Here is a 17360-nt window from a genome sequence, read left to right as displayed (position 1 = left end):
GCTCTTCTTGTTGCATCAGAAGCAACGAAGGTGTTTAAATACTAACAACATAGATAAATAATAAATACTAAAAATTTCAAAAGGCATAAAGTGGACAAAGTGAAAACTAATTGAAACATAACAGCCTAATTTGTGGCACCAAATTTACCTAATAAAACACTTTTTGTGCCCAAACCATAAATCAAACACAGTTTATTTAATAGTTTTTTTTTGTTTTTATCTCCAACACTTCTTGATTTAACAAAGATGGCAACAAAAAAAAAGTTAAAGGTTTTATTACGTCCATGCATTTTTTTATTTGCTTGTTTCTCGCCTGAGTTGTGTTGGGTGAATGACACAACCTGCTTTAAATTGCTCCCAGAGCCTGATGTGTTTCCTGTCAGACGCTTGTCTTTGTTCTGTGTGTTCTCATTAGGTCAAACATTTGCCTTGCTCTATTGAACTTCAAATGTCCTGCTCAGTGCAGAGCCATTTGTTTTGTTTAAAATAAAGTTAATTTAACTTAATCTGCCTATCTTTAGAGCTTTGTCTGCATTTGGGTCCTTTTTCAATTGTTAAACCCATGAAACTTGAGTTCTTTGAGCTTATCCCGAGCAGAATTTTGAGGCGCCCACTGCTGTCCTGCTGAGAGAGAAGCTGCGGAGTTGTTTAAAGCCGTGCTTTAACCAACATCAAAGATTTTCCAATCCTATGAAGGTTGCTTATCTTCAAGTCACTTGCCTGATAACTAATTGATGTGTCATAAACTTTGCACAAGTTTTTATCGTCACTTCAAAGTCCCGTGCAGTGAGCTCATTCAGGTCTTTTGTTTTTCTAAGCCATGTGTCTGAATAAGATACAGTTATTTACGTCTGCTGCAGCGTCGTCTACCCAAAATGTGGATCCAATTTCATTTTAGCGCCTGCCTCATTCTCCATCACTTCATTATTGTCACGCACTGATCAGGTGGCTATAAGCAATCTTGGCTGTAGCCAAAAGAGCACGTTGAGGAAAATAATACATTTTTTAAAGACAAAATCAATAATCCTATTCTCTGAGAAAAGAAGGTGATATTTACTCTAATTAGTTTTTAAATGAACATCTAATTGGTTCAAAGACAAACAGAGAAATGTATGCTCATTTTGCAAGAGTCCCACAAGTTTGAATAAAATGTCACCCGTCCTGAATTAATTAAAAAGATGATTAAACCAATAAATCTTTAAAACTAGTTGACAGCATTAAAACAAGTGATTCTTTCATGTTGAAAGAAACCGTTCAGATCTTCAGAAGTGGGGTTCTGTGGAAACATTCTGAACAATTAACGCATTATCTGTTGTAAATATATCCAAGAGCAACCTTGAATTAGGAAAACAGAGTTTAATTCTGACCAGACAGACGACCTAACAGCTAGTCTGGGCAGATAAATTATATGGTTGTTTGCAAGTTCAAATAGTAGCAGCAGTTTCTTGTAGCACCTCCACTTCCTGAAAGGATATCATCAAATGCAAACGTGATTGCAGTGTTTAATTTTATACAATCATTGCATGAAGCAGCATGAAATTGATAAAACTTGAGTTGTTTTAAGAAAACAACAAGTGTTTTTGGTCTTTGCCCAGCTTGGACTAGCAGTTTGTAAATCAACCTGGTTAGAAATAAACTCTGTTTCTCCAAACAGAGCTCATTCAAAGAGCTGTCTGCAACAGGTAAGATATTAACTCTGCATTTCTACAAAACAGCACTACAAAAGATTTGAACTAGTGCTTTAAATTTAGTTCAAATTAAAATCTTAGCCTTTCTTGAAGAAATGCATATCGCTCTCCTCTTTTAATGCCAGAAATTTAGACTAAGATCATCTAATGTTGAGAAATAATGAAGCTGCAGCTACTTGGTCAACCCTTGAAAAGAACAGTAAACCCAATTTAATTCAATGTCATAAGGCGTCATGCTCAGAGTATGTGATGTAATGACTCTCAGCTACTACCCCATCAAATATTAGCCTAATTTCTGTAAAACTGACTGAGGTACAGCCTTTTTTGTGTTGGCTAATGTTGATTCACGGAGACAGCCATCTTGAATCGGATTGACCCCAAAATGAATCAGTTGTAGATGTACATCCAATAAGTATTTTCTGAAAGTTTCATTAAAATCCATCCAGTAGTTCATGACATAGTTTGCTAACAGACAGACACACTTGACTCCAAATAGTTAATGGCAAAAGTTTAACCAAAGTTCTAGTGCAATATGTTAGGGCTCAGAATATCTGTAGGGGATACATCTCAGCTACTACCGCACCAAAGTTTAGGTCAGTATGTGTAAATTTAACTGAATTTTAGCCATTTTTTGCAAGTCAGTTGGTTGTGGCAGCCATCTTAAATTGGGCTGACCCCAGAATTAGTTATAGATGTACATCCTTTCTGTGAGTTGCAATAAAATTTGTTCAGTGGTTCTTGAGATATTTTGGTGAGAGATACACACACAAACATATGCCCAAACACTCAGGGGCTAAAACATCATCCGCCTTCGCCTTTTGATGGTGGGCGATAATAACTATATTGATCAGTACAGTTCAATTTTGGCTGCCTGAGATTTAAAAACTTGAAAGTGCAGCCATCTAATTTAAAAAAAAAGAAGCAATTAAGCACGTACCTCTGGGTGTTTATTAAAAATTAAGTAATATTTATGAATTCATGCCTCTAAAAAAGCGAAAAATTTATATTCTATCCTGGTCTGGTTGAGACTCCTGAAGATCCGCTGTATAAAAATTCTCCCTTACACTTTTGTCACTGTTCAAACTTGGTCAGTTTCCTTCTATCTGAGTGGAAATGAGTCATTGCTCTATTTTTATCTTCATGTAGAAGGAACCCCACTGACTCCCAGAGGCTGGACTCCTTAGGAAACATCACACTGGAGGCGAAAAAAAAAAAAGAGTGGGAGAGAAAGGACTCCTCCTTGTGGCGAGGACCCTGCTGTCCATGTCGAGGTTCTCCATAGCAACAAGCCAACATAGCAACAGTATAGATAGCTCTGGATGTCATTCAGGGAGTATCTTGTGTTGTATGCTCTCGGAAATAGAGGACATTTAGAGGGAGCAGAATCTGGTTGATGGTTTTTGTAAAGTTAGAAGCTGCCTTTTGCTTCCAGTTTATAAAAGTGACAGCGTCGAGGTGTGGGATTTACTCCAACTATACGAGCGGTGAAATGGAAATGTCTGATGCTGATTTCTAATTCATGCCAGGCAGTGGAATGAAACCTAGAGAGCAAAAAAAAAAAAAAAAAAGTGGGAAATCTAACAGAAACAGCGAGCTTCAGAGAATTCAAAGACTTAAGCACTGCGTTTGAATAACAACCCCTCTTATACGCTCTCTGGTTGAAACGTCTCCACCACAAATTTGTCAGTCCTTTTTGTGAACTTTCCCCTTATCTTTTCCTTACTCCGTGCCATGAATCATGCAAGAAGTTAAGCTTGAAATGAGAGCAGACAGGGACAGAAACTTTCCCCATATTGGGGCTGTCACAGCCAGCTGAAGTCCAATTTTACTCCAACAATGAAGTACTTTGATCAGGCTCCACGGCTGATTTAGGAAGTCACCACTAACTGTCTGTCACTCCTACGCTGCCCTTCCAGCAGCAGTTGAACTGAGCATCCGGGGGATTGTGAAAAGCCAGAATATCTGGGATAAGGTGATAGAGGATGATGGGAGACCAGTGCCAAAATCAAAGATGCATATCAGCCCACATCTGCCCTGGTACAGCTGTTAGAGCCATGTGATTGTACCTAAGATGTCGATGGATTTCCCTTTTTAAAGTCCACCACCATGATAGGCAGGCAATCATGTAACTGCCTGTTGTCTGCGTGTGTGTGTGTGGGTGTGTGTTTGTGTGTGTGTTTGTTTGTCTGTCTGTTGGCAAAATATGTCATTAACCACTGATGGATTTTAATGAAACTCTGAGAAAGTAATCATTGGCTGTACAAGTGATTGACTTTTGGAGTCAACCCAATTCAAGATGGCTGCTGCAGCTAATCCACATTAGAAAACACAACTATAACTCAAGTTCACAGGTATTGAGTTCAAAAGAAGCAAAAAACCACTCCTGAACACTGTCAAAGCTTGCAGAATTTTTTTTGGACATTTCCATTGGTTATTTCCATCACTAGACCTTCTTCAGGCAAACAATTTCAAGAATCACAAATATCGTCTTAAACAGGAAGTTGTCCTAAGTGTCTGACCAGTCACATACAGTACAAATGTCACACATGACATAACACAATTTAAATACTCTTTTAGGAACTCAGCAGTGAGCAGCAAAATGTATTTTCTACATTATAGAGAATAAAACACTAGTTACATTTTTTGTCCTGGAATGTGGATTGATTCACGTTGCTTTAAGCCCATTTTGCAGTGTTTGTTGCTGTTTACACAGGTGCTGCTGCAGTTCTCCTCCTGAACTGTAGGGGTCACTAAAGAGAAAACAATACAGCCAAACAGCAGGAAATGCAGCCAGATCTGTCTAATGTAATAAATGAAGAGAGGGAATCCATTCTTTATGCACAAACAAAACTACGCTCTAACTTTTCTGTCATTTTTATAGTGTGTAGAAACAAACCTGCTTGCTGACGTTTAATTATTAAATGATTCAGATGTTATTGGTACAAGGACATGATAGCTAAATGCATTTTAGATTTAATCCCAGAATTACATTGGTACACGGCTGTAAATTGGTTCATCTTCACATCCGTAGTGCAAACCATTCATATAATTAACACCACAATATTACAAAAACACACAAACAAAACCTATACAAAAATATATAAAGAGATTAAAGAACTTCCCTTGTAAAGGACAAACTAGAAAATCGTTACATTAAGCAAAGATATCTAAAAGTGCAAATGCAGACAGCTGCATACAATGGCTTGATATTCCGAAAACACAATAAATATGCCCAATATACATAAGTACTAAAATTATGATTTAATTTAATTAATTAGAGAAAAACCTTCAAGGACAACTAGTCGTTCAGACCTTTAGGGGCCAAAGTCTGAAGAGCATTAATCCAGTTAGCCTCACACTGTTTGAGTAATTTGTCAAGGTTTCGACCTAAAGGTGGTAAGGTAGCATGTTCAATACCCCAAGTGAAGAAATATGGTGAGTCTATAAACTGCTTTTTATTACATTTTAGAGCTTAAATTAGTTTGAAAGACCTAATGTAAACTGATTGTGTTGAAAAGTCTCTTTTGTGTTGCCATGATTGGATTTACTGTAGTTTTTTCTGCTTTGCTGCTAAAGTCCATTGTTTTATTTAAAAACAATTGAGAACATATGAATGAGCCCCTGTGGTACATTTGAACATGAACTCTAAGAGCTTTTCTGGCATTAGCCTACAATCTTTTTTTATTTTTACTTTTTTTTCTGGGGATGTAAATACTAGATTCTTTAACTGGACATAAAGTAGTCCCCAACAAATTGACCATTTACTTGAGTATAATTTTTTCACACTGTGGAGCCGTTTAAGAGTGTAACAGCCTTTTAGTATAAAACAATCTAACTGTGATGGTAGAAAGTCCAGTTAACATCGGTGTGGCTACACGAACAACGGGCACATGACCGAACAAGGGCAAACACAGAACCAGTCAACAGATTGGACACTTATAACTCACTCAGGACACAAGAATAACATTTAGGATTAATGTTGATGCCACCTCTGTAATATAACACACCCTCTTCATTCATCAAACTCACTTCAAAGTTAACCTCTCTGATGTTTCGCTTCCTGCAAACTTTTCTGGGACTTTATTCTCTTGTTTTTGACTTCCTGTGTATATTGCTCCATACTTTTAACACTTACACGCTTAGAATATCCTAATACCAAACAGGAATGTGTGATTTTTATTTTATTTTATCCTAAAGACTTTATCTAACAGGGGAGAAAAATACCCTACCAACCAGAGAACTTGTGTTTAAATTAATGCATTACATGAAGGAATGCTTATCGCCAGCCACCTTTCATGGCAAAGTTTTAGACTAAATATATGTTTGCGATCAGCCTCAGCTACTACCACACAAAATATTAGCTCAAAATTGGCTAACTTATAGATATTTTTGTGTTTCCTAAGGTCAATTGGCTGTGGTGGCCATCTTGAAATGAGTTGACTCCAAAAGTTAATCAGTTGTAGATGTGCACCCAATGATTACCTTTTGGGAGTTTTATTAAAATCTGTCCTGTTGTTCAAGAGATATTTTGCTAACAGAATGACAGATTTGATTTTAATAGTTAATGGCAATGTTTTAAAAACAATTCCAATGTGATCAGTCAGAGCTCAGAGTATGTGTTGGGGGTGACTCTCAGCTACAACCACACCAAAGTTTTGCTCTATATCTGCAATATTGGCTGAGTTATAGTCGTTTTTGTGTTTGATAACGTTCCTTAGCTGTGGCAGCCATCTTGAATCACATTGAGTCCAAAAGAAAAATCAGTTATAGATGTCTATTCAATGATTACTTTTTGCAAGTTTCATTAAAATCTGTCTCTTGGTGCATGAGATATTTTGCTAACTCTACAGACAAACAAGCACACACAGACAAAAATATTCCTGCCGCTTCATCTCCAGCAGCTCGTGATAAAGACAGTCTTTCAGACTTGTTTGTCTACAGTCATTCATGGTATGCTCCTGCTAAAAGAAGAATTTTAATTATAAATTCTGTGGGAATATAAGCATAATGAACTATTCCTTACTGTAAGCTCCACATACAAAACAACATTTCCCTCTGAGAGCCAAACTAAATCTATTAAGCTAAGGAGCAAGGATAGAAAAGAACTTGCAGGGTTTATAATTGGGAAGCAGACAAAATGGGACATTTTGTAGCTGCAGATAATCTGCGCTCTGTTATGCTGAACAGCTTAATCTGCACCTTTACTTGCTGACAATAGCAAAGAAAAAACATCTGTAAAAAATCAAATAAAAGCACATAGGAGACAGGGCTTTTCTTGCTATATCCGTGCAGCCATTCAGTGAACTCAACATTAGTCCACCAGTTTCTCATTTCCAGACTGGCCCATTTGGGATTACTCTGTTTAAAAAGCAGCATTTCAGCTACTTCTCACTGTTAGAAAGATTTCCTATTTCAATTTCTATCTGTATCACAATACGTTAGAGTTTTATGGTGGTCCGGATTGCAAATTGGGACATTTTTGACTCTAGATGGCAAAGCCTAACTGACTGTTTGGGCTTTGTTTTGTTGTTGTTTTCTTTTTGCACTCCAGTTTACTCTCACACCCAAAGCATGTTGGGTTAATTTGTGAATCTGAACTGTGTGTGGGACTGTGCATCGTCTGTGTCAGCTCTGTGTTTGACCAGCATCCAGTTCGGGTTGTAGTTCTCTTCCCATCAATATTAGCTTGGACCGACTCCAGCTCCCATGAGCCAGAGCTGGATATAAAAAAAAAAAAAAACAGAAATCAATGGATCACAGTGCACGGGAATGAAACGGCGTGCGTGAGATAGTCACATGGACGTGACCACGCAGAACCACTGAATGATGCTGTTATGCCATTAACCACACAGAAAAAAAAATAGTTCACAAATAAGAGAGATAATTAGTTGCCCATAAAACTGCCCCATATGGATCATAACAGTAAAATATGTCTTCAGGTTATGATTAAAATGAAACAAAGCAACTGAACATGTGTAGTACATCAATAATCATACACCTGCCTACTGCAGATAAGGAGAAGTGAGGTAATTTGTCCTGCCACCTCAGCAGCCACTGATGTGTTGTTAAATGAGTGCTGCAGAGTTTATCTGGTGCCTGAGACTGACCTCAATCATGTTCTGCAAGCAAACATCAGGCCCAACGCACAGGAGGCGCTGAGCGGCAAAGATAAAGTCCACAGGGGAGTCAGAGACAACAGGTGGCTACCGAGGAAGAGGAGGGAGCTTATGGGAGCTGCAGAAGAGGAACGCCTCGGTGGCTGATCTCCAGCTGCTGCATCTGCACTCTCCAACAACTTAGCGCTGGTCATCGGGAAAATGAACTTCGTGGCGACTCGAGTAAAGCAGCAAAGTCTACAGATGTGAGTTTGAGCAGCCGCAACTGCATGTTGTGGCTGAGACTTACAGCAGACATTAAAGTCAGCAGATAAAACAGGTGATTTGCAATTTCAAGTGTTTATGGACTCATTTTTTTTTAAATTTCATTTTTTTTACATATGTAGTGTGAATGCCGAGTGCTAAATGACTTTGCTGAAATTTGCCAAAGGAGCTGAAACTGATTTGTTAAGGCTAAAAGAAGCCGAATAGCAGCTGAAAGCTAAAAGTAGAAATACAATATCTAAAAGCCAAAAGTAGTAAAATGCAACCAAACATGTAAAAGTGGAAGACACCAGCTAAATGCTCAAATTAACGAAAGTCGGAAAACTTAGCTAAAGGCTTGACGTACCAAAAGGCTACCTGAGAGTTAAAAGTCACAAAAAGATAACTAAAGATAGCAAAACATTAACTAAAAGCAGCAAAATGCAAGCTAAAAGGTAAAAGTGCCAAAGCTTTAGGAAGCAAAGGAAAAACAAAAATACAGCAATTGTGCCCAAACATATTTTAAAAAAACAGTCTTTGAAGGATTCAAGGAGATTTAAATGAATTGTATTAAAAAAGTAGAACGTTCCAAAAACAAAAGTCACAGCACTTGAGTCCCGATTGAGCTGAGCGTTTTGATGTGGATAAATGGTTAAAATAGCACAAAGTATGCAGACGTAGTTTAATAAAGACTAATAATAAAGAAAAACAGGACCATAATAGTGTTAATGCCAGCATTCACACAGTTAAATATATCAGCCTTCAAAAGAGTGTTTATATATTTTCTGTTTTCTACATCATAACTTCCACTGAATGTTAGTTACTGAAAAGATCAAAATGATGGAAATTTTTCTGCAATGTGCTTTACAGATAAGCAACAGCCTGAAACTAACGAACCCTCTGGTGACAATAAAGACTAAGTTCATTGTAAACCATGAAGGCCCTGATATAAATGTTTAATTGCTGGCAGGAAACTCCACTTGTAACATGTCTCGATTGGCTCAGCAGTACGGTCTGGGTAAAAAGGAAGAAAACTCCCAAGACGCGAATGTTCAGAACTGATCCGCTTGGTAAATTTAGAATGTGATTGTCCCTGGCAGAACCACGCAGGAGGAAAGAAATCATTTCCATCAATTAGCAATGGTCCAAAAACAAAAGTGTCCTCGTGTTTTTTCGTGTGTGAATCGGTACATGTTAGATGGGATGTGAACCCCAGACTTGGACAACCCCTTTGTTTGAGATCTGACAGCTCCCACCGCCGTCGCTGGGAGAGAAGAAAAGAGCGTCTGTGTGCGTGATGCAGATAGTGACAAGAGGGAAATGGCCAATAAGAGAAAAATCAAAGGTTTTCTCAACACAAAAATAAATAAAATCACTCCGGCAACTGTTTGAAAGCTTATCTGTTTGAGCATGAAAAACTAGGCTCCCGGCGTCCTTTTTTGAAACTCAAAACAAGCAGCTACAGGCCTGATGGTATCTGCTTCATTGAACAGCGCACAGCAGAAGAAACATCCAAGTTTTTAACTCATCAAGATTCTAAAATTTAATTATGCCCTCAGTGCCGCAACATGAAAACCATCTAAGTCCTTTTTCAAAACACGAAGGCATGAAGGAACCAAAGTTAGATCCTTAGTTCACTTCAGTAAACAATTGCAAAGTTTTCAAGTATGTCTGATGAGAATCGACACGTGGTGAGACATCCGACTGCTTCAAACCAACGAGACTTTTAGGTCAAGAAAATCACCTTAAACTGGACGCAGTTTGCAAGACTGCTTTTTTTTTTATCTATATATGAAGTCTCACTGCTGAATGACAGCTGAAATCTGCTGAAGAAGCTGAAACGAGTTAAACTAATTAAAAACTAAAAGGAGCAAAACACTAGCCAAAAGCTAAGAAAAATAAATAAATGGCAAAACTCTAGCTAAAAACCAAAATGCTAGATAAAGGAAGAACAAAGCTAGTTAAAAGCTAAAAGTATCAAAAAGATAACTAGGAACTAAACGTAGAAAAAGGATAGCTATAAGCTAAAATAGCAGAACAGTTAGCAAAAGTAGCAAAATGCCAGCTAAAAGCTAAAAGTAAATAAAGGCTAGTTAAAAGTAGCAGAACAGTAAGTAAAAGTAGCAGAAGGCTAGCTAAAAACTAAAAATAACAGGACAATAGCTAAAAGTAACAGAGTGGTACATTGGTAGCTAAAAGTAACAAAAGGCTGGCTAAAAGCTAAAGCAGAACAGCAGCTAAAAACTAAAAATAGCAGAAGAAGCCAAATAGAGCGAGTATTGAAGCTGAATTCAAACAGAATAATGTTTCTGAAAGAGACTGAAGAGACTGTAATGTTTCTGTATGAGGAGGGGGAAAAAAACAACTTGTATATAAAGTGAAATATTTTGAAAAGTATAAAAGATACGCCCCCCCCCAATCTCCTGAATGAGCTGAATCTGCCTCCATCGCTTGGCAGGAATGAAGAGAGAGTGGACATAAAATTGTGTTATCCTTCCACCGCTGCCAGAAAGTAAAATCAGAGTGTCTGTCTGACCAGTAGCCAAAAGGCCTTCAAACAAATTTCATCAGACTGTAAGGTGGTGGAGGTGCTGCAGGCTTTCTGCAGCATGGATCTGAGAAAAAAAAAATTAAACTCCCAGAAAGTGTGAAACATTACAAGAGGTGCAAATTGAAATTTTTCCATTTAGCCCTCAAATGCCTTTAGCCACTGAAAAGTAATGAATAGAACTAAAAAAAAAAAAAAAAAAAAATACAACACGTTTTAAAAAACCCACTAAATATTTCAAAGTAAAAAAATCCTCCTAAATGAACTGAAGGACTGTTAACTTGTGATTAAATCATCCTTTCACGAGCTCCCAGAACCTGTCAAAACATCTGACCATGCAGAGAGCTACAGGGAAACTTTCACTGCTGACATTTTACAACTAAAATAAAAGACCTGATACGGAATATTGTCCAAAGTGTTTTTAGCCTAAATCTGAACCCAGACATTTGCAGATGGGTTACATACGGGTTATGAGGCTGAATGATTGAGTCGTTAGCCTAACAGGTTACTAGTCGGGCATTACAAACTCCTTTGTGACAGGAAACGTGGCTTTAACAGGAAGAATAAATCCACTTTGTGAAGTCTTTGCTGAGTACTGACTTCCTCCACAGTCAAAGTGAATACTTGTTGGGTTTTAGACTAATGTGCAGTATAAATTTCCCTGCAGAGCATCAGTGTTTAGGATGAACGACAGTAACCACTGTCCTGCTTTCTTTATAGGAGAGCTAAAAGCTTAGCCTCCATTTCCCCCAATAACTCTTTTCTTCAGTCAGTCCGATCTACTTTACATCAGCAGAGGGAAAGTTTCTAGATCCAAGTTTTTGTTTTTTTCTCCTGAATGTGAAAGCCGTGCCACATCCTCTGAAATAAAACGCTGTTTCCTTTGAAGTCGGGCTCGGTTTGTTCACCGCAGCATCTTAGTGATGCGTGGCTGTTCTCCTCGACAGCTCGAGGATGACTCACACTTCCGAGCGAACACCGGGATCTCCAGCTGAGGGCATTGTTTGCGTCTGGAAACACATCATAAAAAATGAAAGGAAAAAATTTAAATCCAAATATTTTTTCTTCAGCGCTACACCGAATCCCCCGCAGATGTGTTTTACATTTCAAAATGTTTGCAGGCAGGAAAATCCTCCTTTTTTTACACCTGGACTATCTGTACCTGCTGATTTCTATCAGCTGCAGGTGAGTTTACTTTAACCACTGATCAATATTTCACCAGTTTGACCTCCAGCTCCTGCCTGAATTCTAACCAAAGCTGCTAGAAACAGGGTGTGAAGGATTGAAAAAAAGAAAATGAAGCTTTCTGGTACTAAATAAATGCTAGTTAGATGGTTAATAATGGCTTTTTTTCAGGCCTAACTAATCCATTTTTTTTATTGTGTTGTTGTGGGAGTGGTGCAAGGATCAAACTACAGAATAATTGTTGAATTTCTAAAAGAGGTATTCTGACTCTTTAATAAGGCTAAAAGTCATTCCAATCAAAACAAGGCTTCAACAGTTCATTAAAGCATTATTTCTTAAAAGCATGAGCACATAGTTTGGAAGTGATAAAAAGGTCTAAATCCTCCCACAGCTGCTGTTTCATTAGATGGCTGAGCCTCGTAAACGCAGTCATTTAGCAAATGTTTCATTCAAGCGTTGCTGAAATCATCCTACATGTTAAACATAAAGTTACATGATGCAAGTCCTCGTTTCGATCGGAACTTCCCCCCTTTCTACGGAGAGACAACTTGGCAATAAAAGTAAATTAGTGATTTCAGAGAAACTTTTGCAAGATTTCCCCTTTGTGTGCGCTGAACAAAAGCAGCAGCTCCTGCAGGTGGGGCATAAAAACATGTTGCCCAAAACTACAATTATTAAATCCTGCCCAAATAAAACTGAAAACTGTGTAAACCGAACCAAACTGTACAGAATCTGAAAACTATAATCTGTGGACAAAACGGTGACCCTTAATCTCAACTGCAATGATTTCTGATAGCACCAAATAATTTAGCAACAATTACTTTTTTTGTTGTTTTTTTACATTTGCAGGAAGCTTTTAAGCTGTCACCAGATGCATGTTAAACCACAGACGTGTATTAAATTATGAGTTAAACAGCTGGTGAGTGAAGGAAATACATACAGATCAGAAATCAAGCAACTTTTACTTCTGAGAACATGTAACAGCGCAGATAAAAAAAACAAACCACTTCTGTTTGGAGTGAAGTAATTAGAAAAACTCGACTTCTGTGTCGTTATTAGTAAAAACATTATTGTTAAAAACTCAATCTTTTTACCAATATGTGCCTGGGAATAATGTGAAATCTTGCACACATGAAGGAGGGCAATGACTTAAAATGCAAAATCAACAACGTTTTGGTGTCAGATAAGAAGTTGATCCAGAGGGTGTCATTACACCCTGGATCTCCTGCAGCAGCTCCAGCAGCAACAAGGAAAAAAGTGTCCCCTGACCCGGTTTGTCCCTCAGCACTCAGTCCTTGTACTCCGTGTACTTCTTGGCCGAGCCGTGCACTTTACTTGCGGGGTATTTCAGCCGGTTGAGGGCCATTTTACGCAGGACAGCCTGGGGCAGGTCCACGCGACACTTCTCGGCGAGCTCCAGCAGGTAGATCAACACGTCGCTCAGCTCGTGGGCCAGCTGCTCCCGCTCGGGCTCGGTCCAGTCCGGCAGACCCTCGGCCACCTCCCCCCGCCACTGGAAGAGCTCGGACACCTCGCCCACCTCTCCGACCATGGCCAGGAGCAGGTTGCGGGGCTGGTGGAACTGGTTCCAGTCCCGCTCGTCCGTGAACTCGGCCTGCATCCTCCGGATGTCCTCCATGGTGGGACCGGGACTGAAGGTAAACTGCTGCGGCCGGACAGGTACGCCATTGGAGTGCGGCTGTGTCTCCGAGGCAGCTCCATTCGCAGAGATGTCATTTCCGTTTGTTGCCATCATGTCTGACAGATTTTTATAAGCGTTTCCTCGTGAAAAAACAACAAGCTTTTAACGTCCGTAAACAAACAACTCTCTCGTGTTTCACTGCGTGAGGAAGAAGTCCCGCCAGTTGACAGAACGGAAGTGACGCGTTAAACAGGAGGCGTTGACTCGTGCCGGGTTTTGTAGTTTTTGGCGAGAAGCAGCACCGCAGTCGCACATTTTAAACGTCACCCCAAAAACTACAATTCCCATGTTTACCAAGACAAGACCGACAACATGGCTGCCTCCTGTGTTGTAGCGAGTGAGCTGCTTCAAAACACGAAACAAATATCGATGTTTTTTCCAAAGACTTCACGTTTTATTCGTCGAATTAGCACTTCAAACTTACAATGCGACAAGCAACATCAGCTGAAAACCAATAGGTAAGAAAAGGGACTTCATTTGTATTATAAATTTGTGCCTTTTTAACCTGAATATTCATCCTCATAGTTGTTGAGTTGAAAATAATGTAGTTAGGTGTAATGGTGACGCCTAAAAAAATCAAACCAGGCTTTGCATTTGACATAACTGTATTCTCTTCTCGTGCACTTATTTTCTGTCTTTTAAAACATTAATTTCATGAGCTCATAGAGGATCTCCTAGTATAAACACTTTTTCAACCTGCCAAATCGTCCTGGGTGCTAAAACTATGGTTTTCCACATCTTAGAACCATAGTTTTAAATAAGAAACACAAGCCTCGAAGTGGAGATCATTGGCCAGGACATCTTTTAAGTTTTTATAGGAAAACAAGAAAATGTCATCTAAATTTTTTTTTACAGACCTCATATCGATGTTTTATTACTGTTATGGCTGTTATCCTAATGTCTCCATGGAAACGTTACACATCCCCTTATTGACAATCCACCGGTCACTCGATGTTACTCTTCTTTTAGCTTTAAAATTTAGCTTCAGTCTGACTTTTAATACTTTTCCAGACACCACTTTTTGTAATATTAATTCACAGCTAAAATCAATCAGATAACCAGCAGGGCCGTCACATCATGCAAAAGTTAAAGTCTGTTCTGACAACTATTAGAAGCTGTTTTAAATTCGGCCCAGAATCTACACTGATCAGCCTCATCTTCATGAGGGTAAAGTTACTAAAACAACTCTAGGCATAACAAACATCCAACATTTATTATACAGCATAGATCCACACTTGGAACCAACTAACTCTCCCAGTTAGTAGCAGTATTTTTTTCTCTTTTTGTTAAGGGTTAAAAGAAAAGAATTCGATCATCTGTTAAAATCAACTTTTTAACAACCCTGCACCTTCCTGATGAAATGTCAGCATGATTGCAATGTGCCTCACAAAAGTTGCTTAGAAGCAGTTCAGGGAACACAGCAGAGTGTGTGAGGAGTTCACCCTGTCTCCAAACTTCCGATGTACCGATAAAATGGGATCTGAGGTCATCTTTGAGAAGCAAGCTTATTCCTCAACCGCTGACGTTCAAAAACTAAATGTTCCAGAGCATTCTTGGATATGTTCTGAGTTTCTCTGATTGGTCAGAGCTGTTTGGCAACCAAAACTTAGTGGTCCTAATGTTATGGATGATCTTTCTTCTTTTTTTTTTTCAGATTTCTGTAATCCAGTTTCTCCAAGGCCAAATAAACTTAAGATAAACAGTCCTTTAATGTATGCACTGTTACTTATTTGTGAGACAATTGCATGGCATATTTATTACACTTAATAATTATTTTTTAATGTTTTCCTACCTTTTGTTTGTTTTAGTAAGTTTCCACAATAAATACACCCCTTGTGGTATATAAGATATCTCATTGTAAGAATATCTGCCAGCCAGACAGAAACTGTTGAACTTCTTTGTGTTGGTACACGGGTTTATTATTGTTTTCCTGTTTTTGAGCTGCTTGAATGGTGGATTTTAGTATTTCCGTCTGTTTTTTGCTTTTGTTTTTTTTGCCTCAGTGCTTCACAGCAGCTGGTTGGAGTTGTTGGTTTGGAAATTCATGCCCAGATTAACTCCAACACCAAGCTGTTCTCTGGCTCTCCGGTTCGCTTCTCAGCTCCTCCTAACTCCCTGGTTTCATTTTTGGATGCATCTTTACCCGGCACACTACCTGTAAGTCATAGTTCACTAAATTATAGCAAAGCTAATCTTTATATCTAAATAAAAAAGTTTCTTGTCAGATTATCAGGATATGTTCTCATGTGGTTCCAGGTTCTAAACAGGCGGTGCGTTGAAGCAGCAGTGATGACAGGACTGGCTCTCAACTGTACCATAAATAAGAAGTCACTTTTTGACAGGAAACACTACTTTTATGCTGATCTTCCTGTAAGTGTGCTTCGCCTTGTCCTCCATTCATACATTTTTTTTAATAACACCCATTTTTTAAGTGTCTCCCCTTTCTTCACAATGTGTCTTCGCTTCTACTTTTAAATGAGGTGTTGTTGCCAAACATTGGCTCAGAGTTAATTATGAGCAACTTGCTGAAGCAGCAAAAGTGATACTCACCAGGACTAAAGTCCCTTTTTTTTCCTCCCCTCTTACCAGCTCATTTCATTCAGTGCACTTTCATTTTCTATTATCTCCAGGTCATTTCCTTTACCATGCTCTTACTCATCATTTGAGTCATTATCAGAGTTGTTAAAAAGTGTAAAACTCTCCACTGATCAGTGCTGCAAGTACACACACATCTGTGTGAGGCTCATTATAAACTATGAGTTGATAGTCGGGAAAAAATGAACAGTAAGCAGGTGTATTCAGAGCACTCCAGTAGATAAATGGGAACTACTTAGATACAGGACTTTTTCTGGTAATAGGCTTTGTTATATTGATTTTAGTTGTAATCAAAACTCTACTTACTTTTACTTCAAGTGCAGTCTAGTAAGTCAGCATTATTTAGCATATTTATAAAGTTATTTTAAACTCTTTCAAAGAAGACAAATCATTATGTGTAATCATTATGCCAAGTTAGTGAATATTTTTACCCTTATAAAATTGTTGTTTGCATGGTAGTATCCAAAAACAAGCCAACAGTGGTGTTTATTTGCAGTCATGTGTTTGTCTCCTTCATCTCTTGCTGAAAATAACTAATTCTGACTTTGACTGGTTGAAACAGTTCTTGCAATTTGTCCTAAACTGCTGCTTTACTTTTCGGGGTTCTCTACTATTTTAGTTTATTGTTGTTGTTGTTTTTTAACATTTTTTTAACCAGGAAGTCCCCTTGAGATCAGAGATCTATTTTACAAGGGAGACATGTCCAAAGAAGCAGCCATCCAAAAATAAAACCTACATAAAACACACCGAGCAATGAAACAGAGTGACAGCTAATACAGTCCAACAGCCTTTAAAGAAAAAACAATAATATTCCTCCCTCACTGCATTCTTCATAAAATACTTAAAATCACTGATAGATACACATATTTGTAATTTAAGAACTTTCTGAAGGTTATTCCAAGACCACGAAGCGTGATAGGAAAACACTGTTTTTCAAACAAATCTGTCAAAGCCTGGGAAACATTCAGTGACAACAGCTTGGAGGTTCGCAGATGTTAGCTACTCGAGCTGATTGAAAGTTGGGTACCGAAGGATTTTGGAAGTTTGCCCAGTTGTGCTTTATAAAAAATGAATAAAATAAAACATGTGACATAAGGCTAACTAAATCCTAAAGAGTACAGTGGTGAGGAGGGATTTTGCATTTAACATGAAATGTAAAGAAGCAAGAAACTGTGAGTTTAGGATCCTTAAAGTGGAGGAGGCTGCATACAGGTATAGTGGTTCTAGTTGTTTAAAGCTGCTGGTATAAAACTGGTTTGAAAAAAGCTAAAAGGCTGGATGGG

General features: G+C 38.4%; 2 protein-coding genes across 2 annotated transcripts in view; one reads left to right on the top strand and one right to left on the bottom strand.

Annotated features, from left to right (window-relative positions):
• Window positions 1–12021: 12021 nt before the first annotated feature.
• Window positions 12022–13656, bottom strand: dctpp1 (dCTP pyrophosphatase 1). The gene has a single exon (XM_017419619.3). It carries the CDS (start codon window positions 13534–13536, stop codon window positions 13069–13071), a length of 468 nt encoding a protein of 155 aa, XP_017275108.1. The 5' UTR covers window positions 13537–13656; the 3' UTR covers window positions 12022–13068.
• Window positions 13657–13785: 129 nt separating this feature from the next.
• Window positions 13786–17360, top strand: part of gatb (glutamyl-tRNA(Gln) amidotransferase, subunit B) — a 29676-nt gene continuing 26101 nt past the window's right edge. Inside the window, exons 1-3 of the mRNA XM_017416978.3 lie at window positions 13786–13940; window positions 15486–15639; window positions 15739–15852. Coding sequence (XP_017272467.1) covers window positions 13795–13940; window positions 15486–15639; window positions 15739–15852 — 414 coding nt within the window. The 5' untranslated portion in view covers window positions 13786–13794. The remainder of the gene's footprint in view (window positions 13941–15485; window positions 15640–15738; window positions 15853–17360) is intronic.

The sequence above is a fragment of the Kryptolebias marmoratus genome, linkage group LG3 (genome assembly GCF_001649575.2).
Source record: "Kryptolebias marmoratus isolate JLee-2015 linkage group LG3, ASM164957v2, whole genome shotgun sequence".
Classification (NCBI taxonomy): Eukaryota; Metazoa; Chordata; class Actinopteri; order Cyprinodontiformes; family Rivulidae; genus Kryptolebias; species Kryptolebias marmoratus.
The sequence above is the reverse complement of the archived record's forward strand: the minus strand, read 5'-3'. Positions and strand labels throughout refer to the sequence as shown.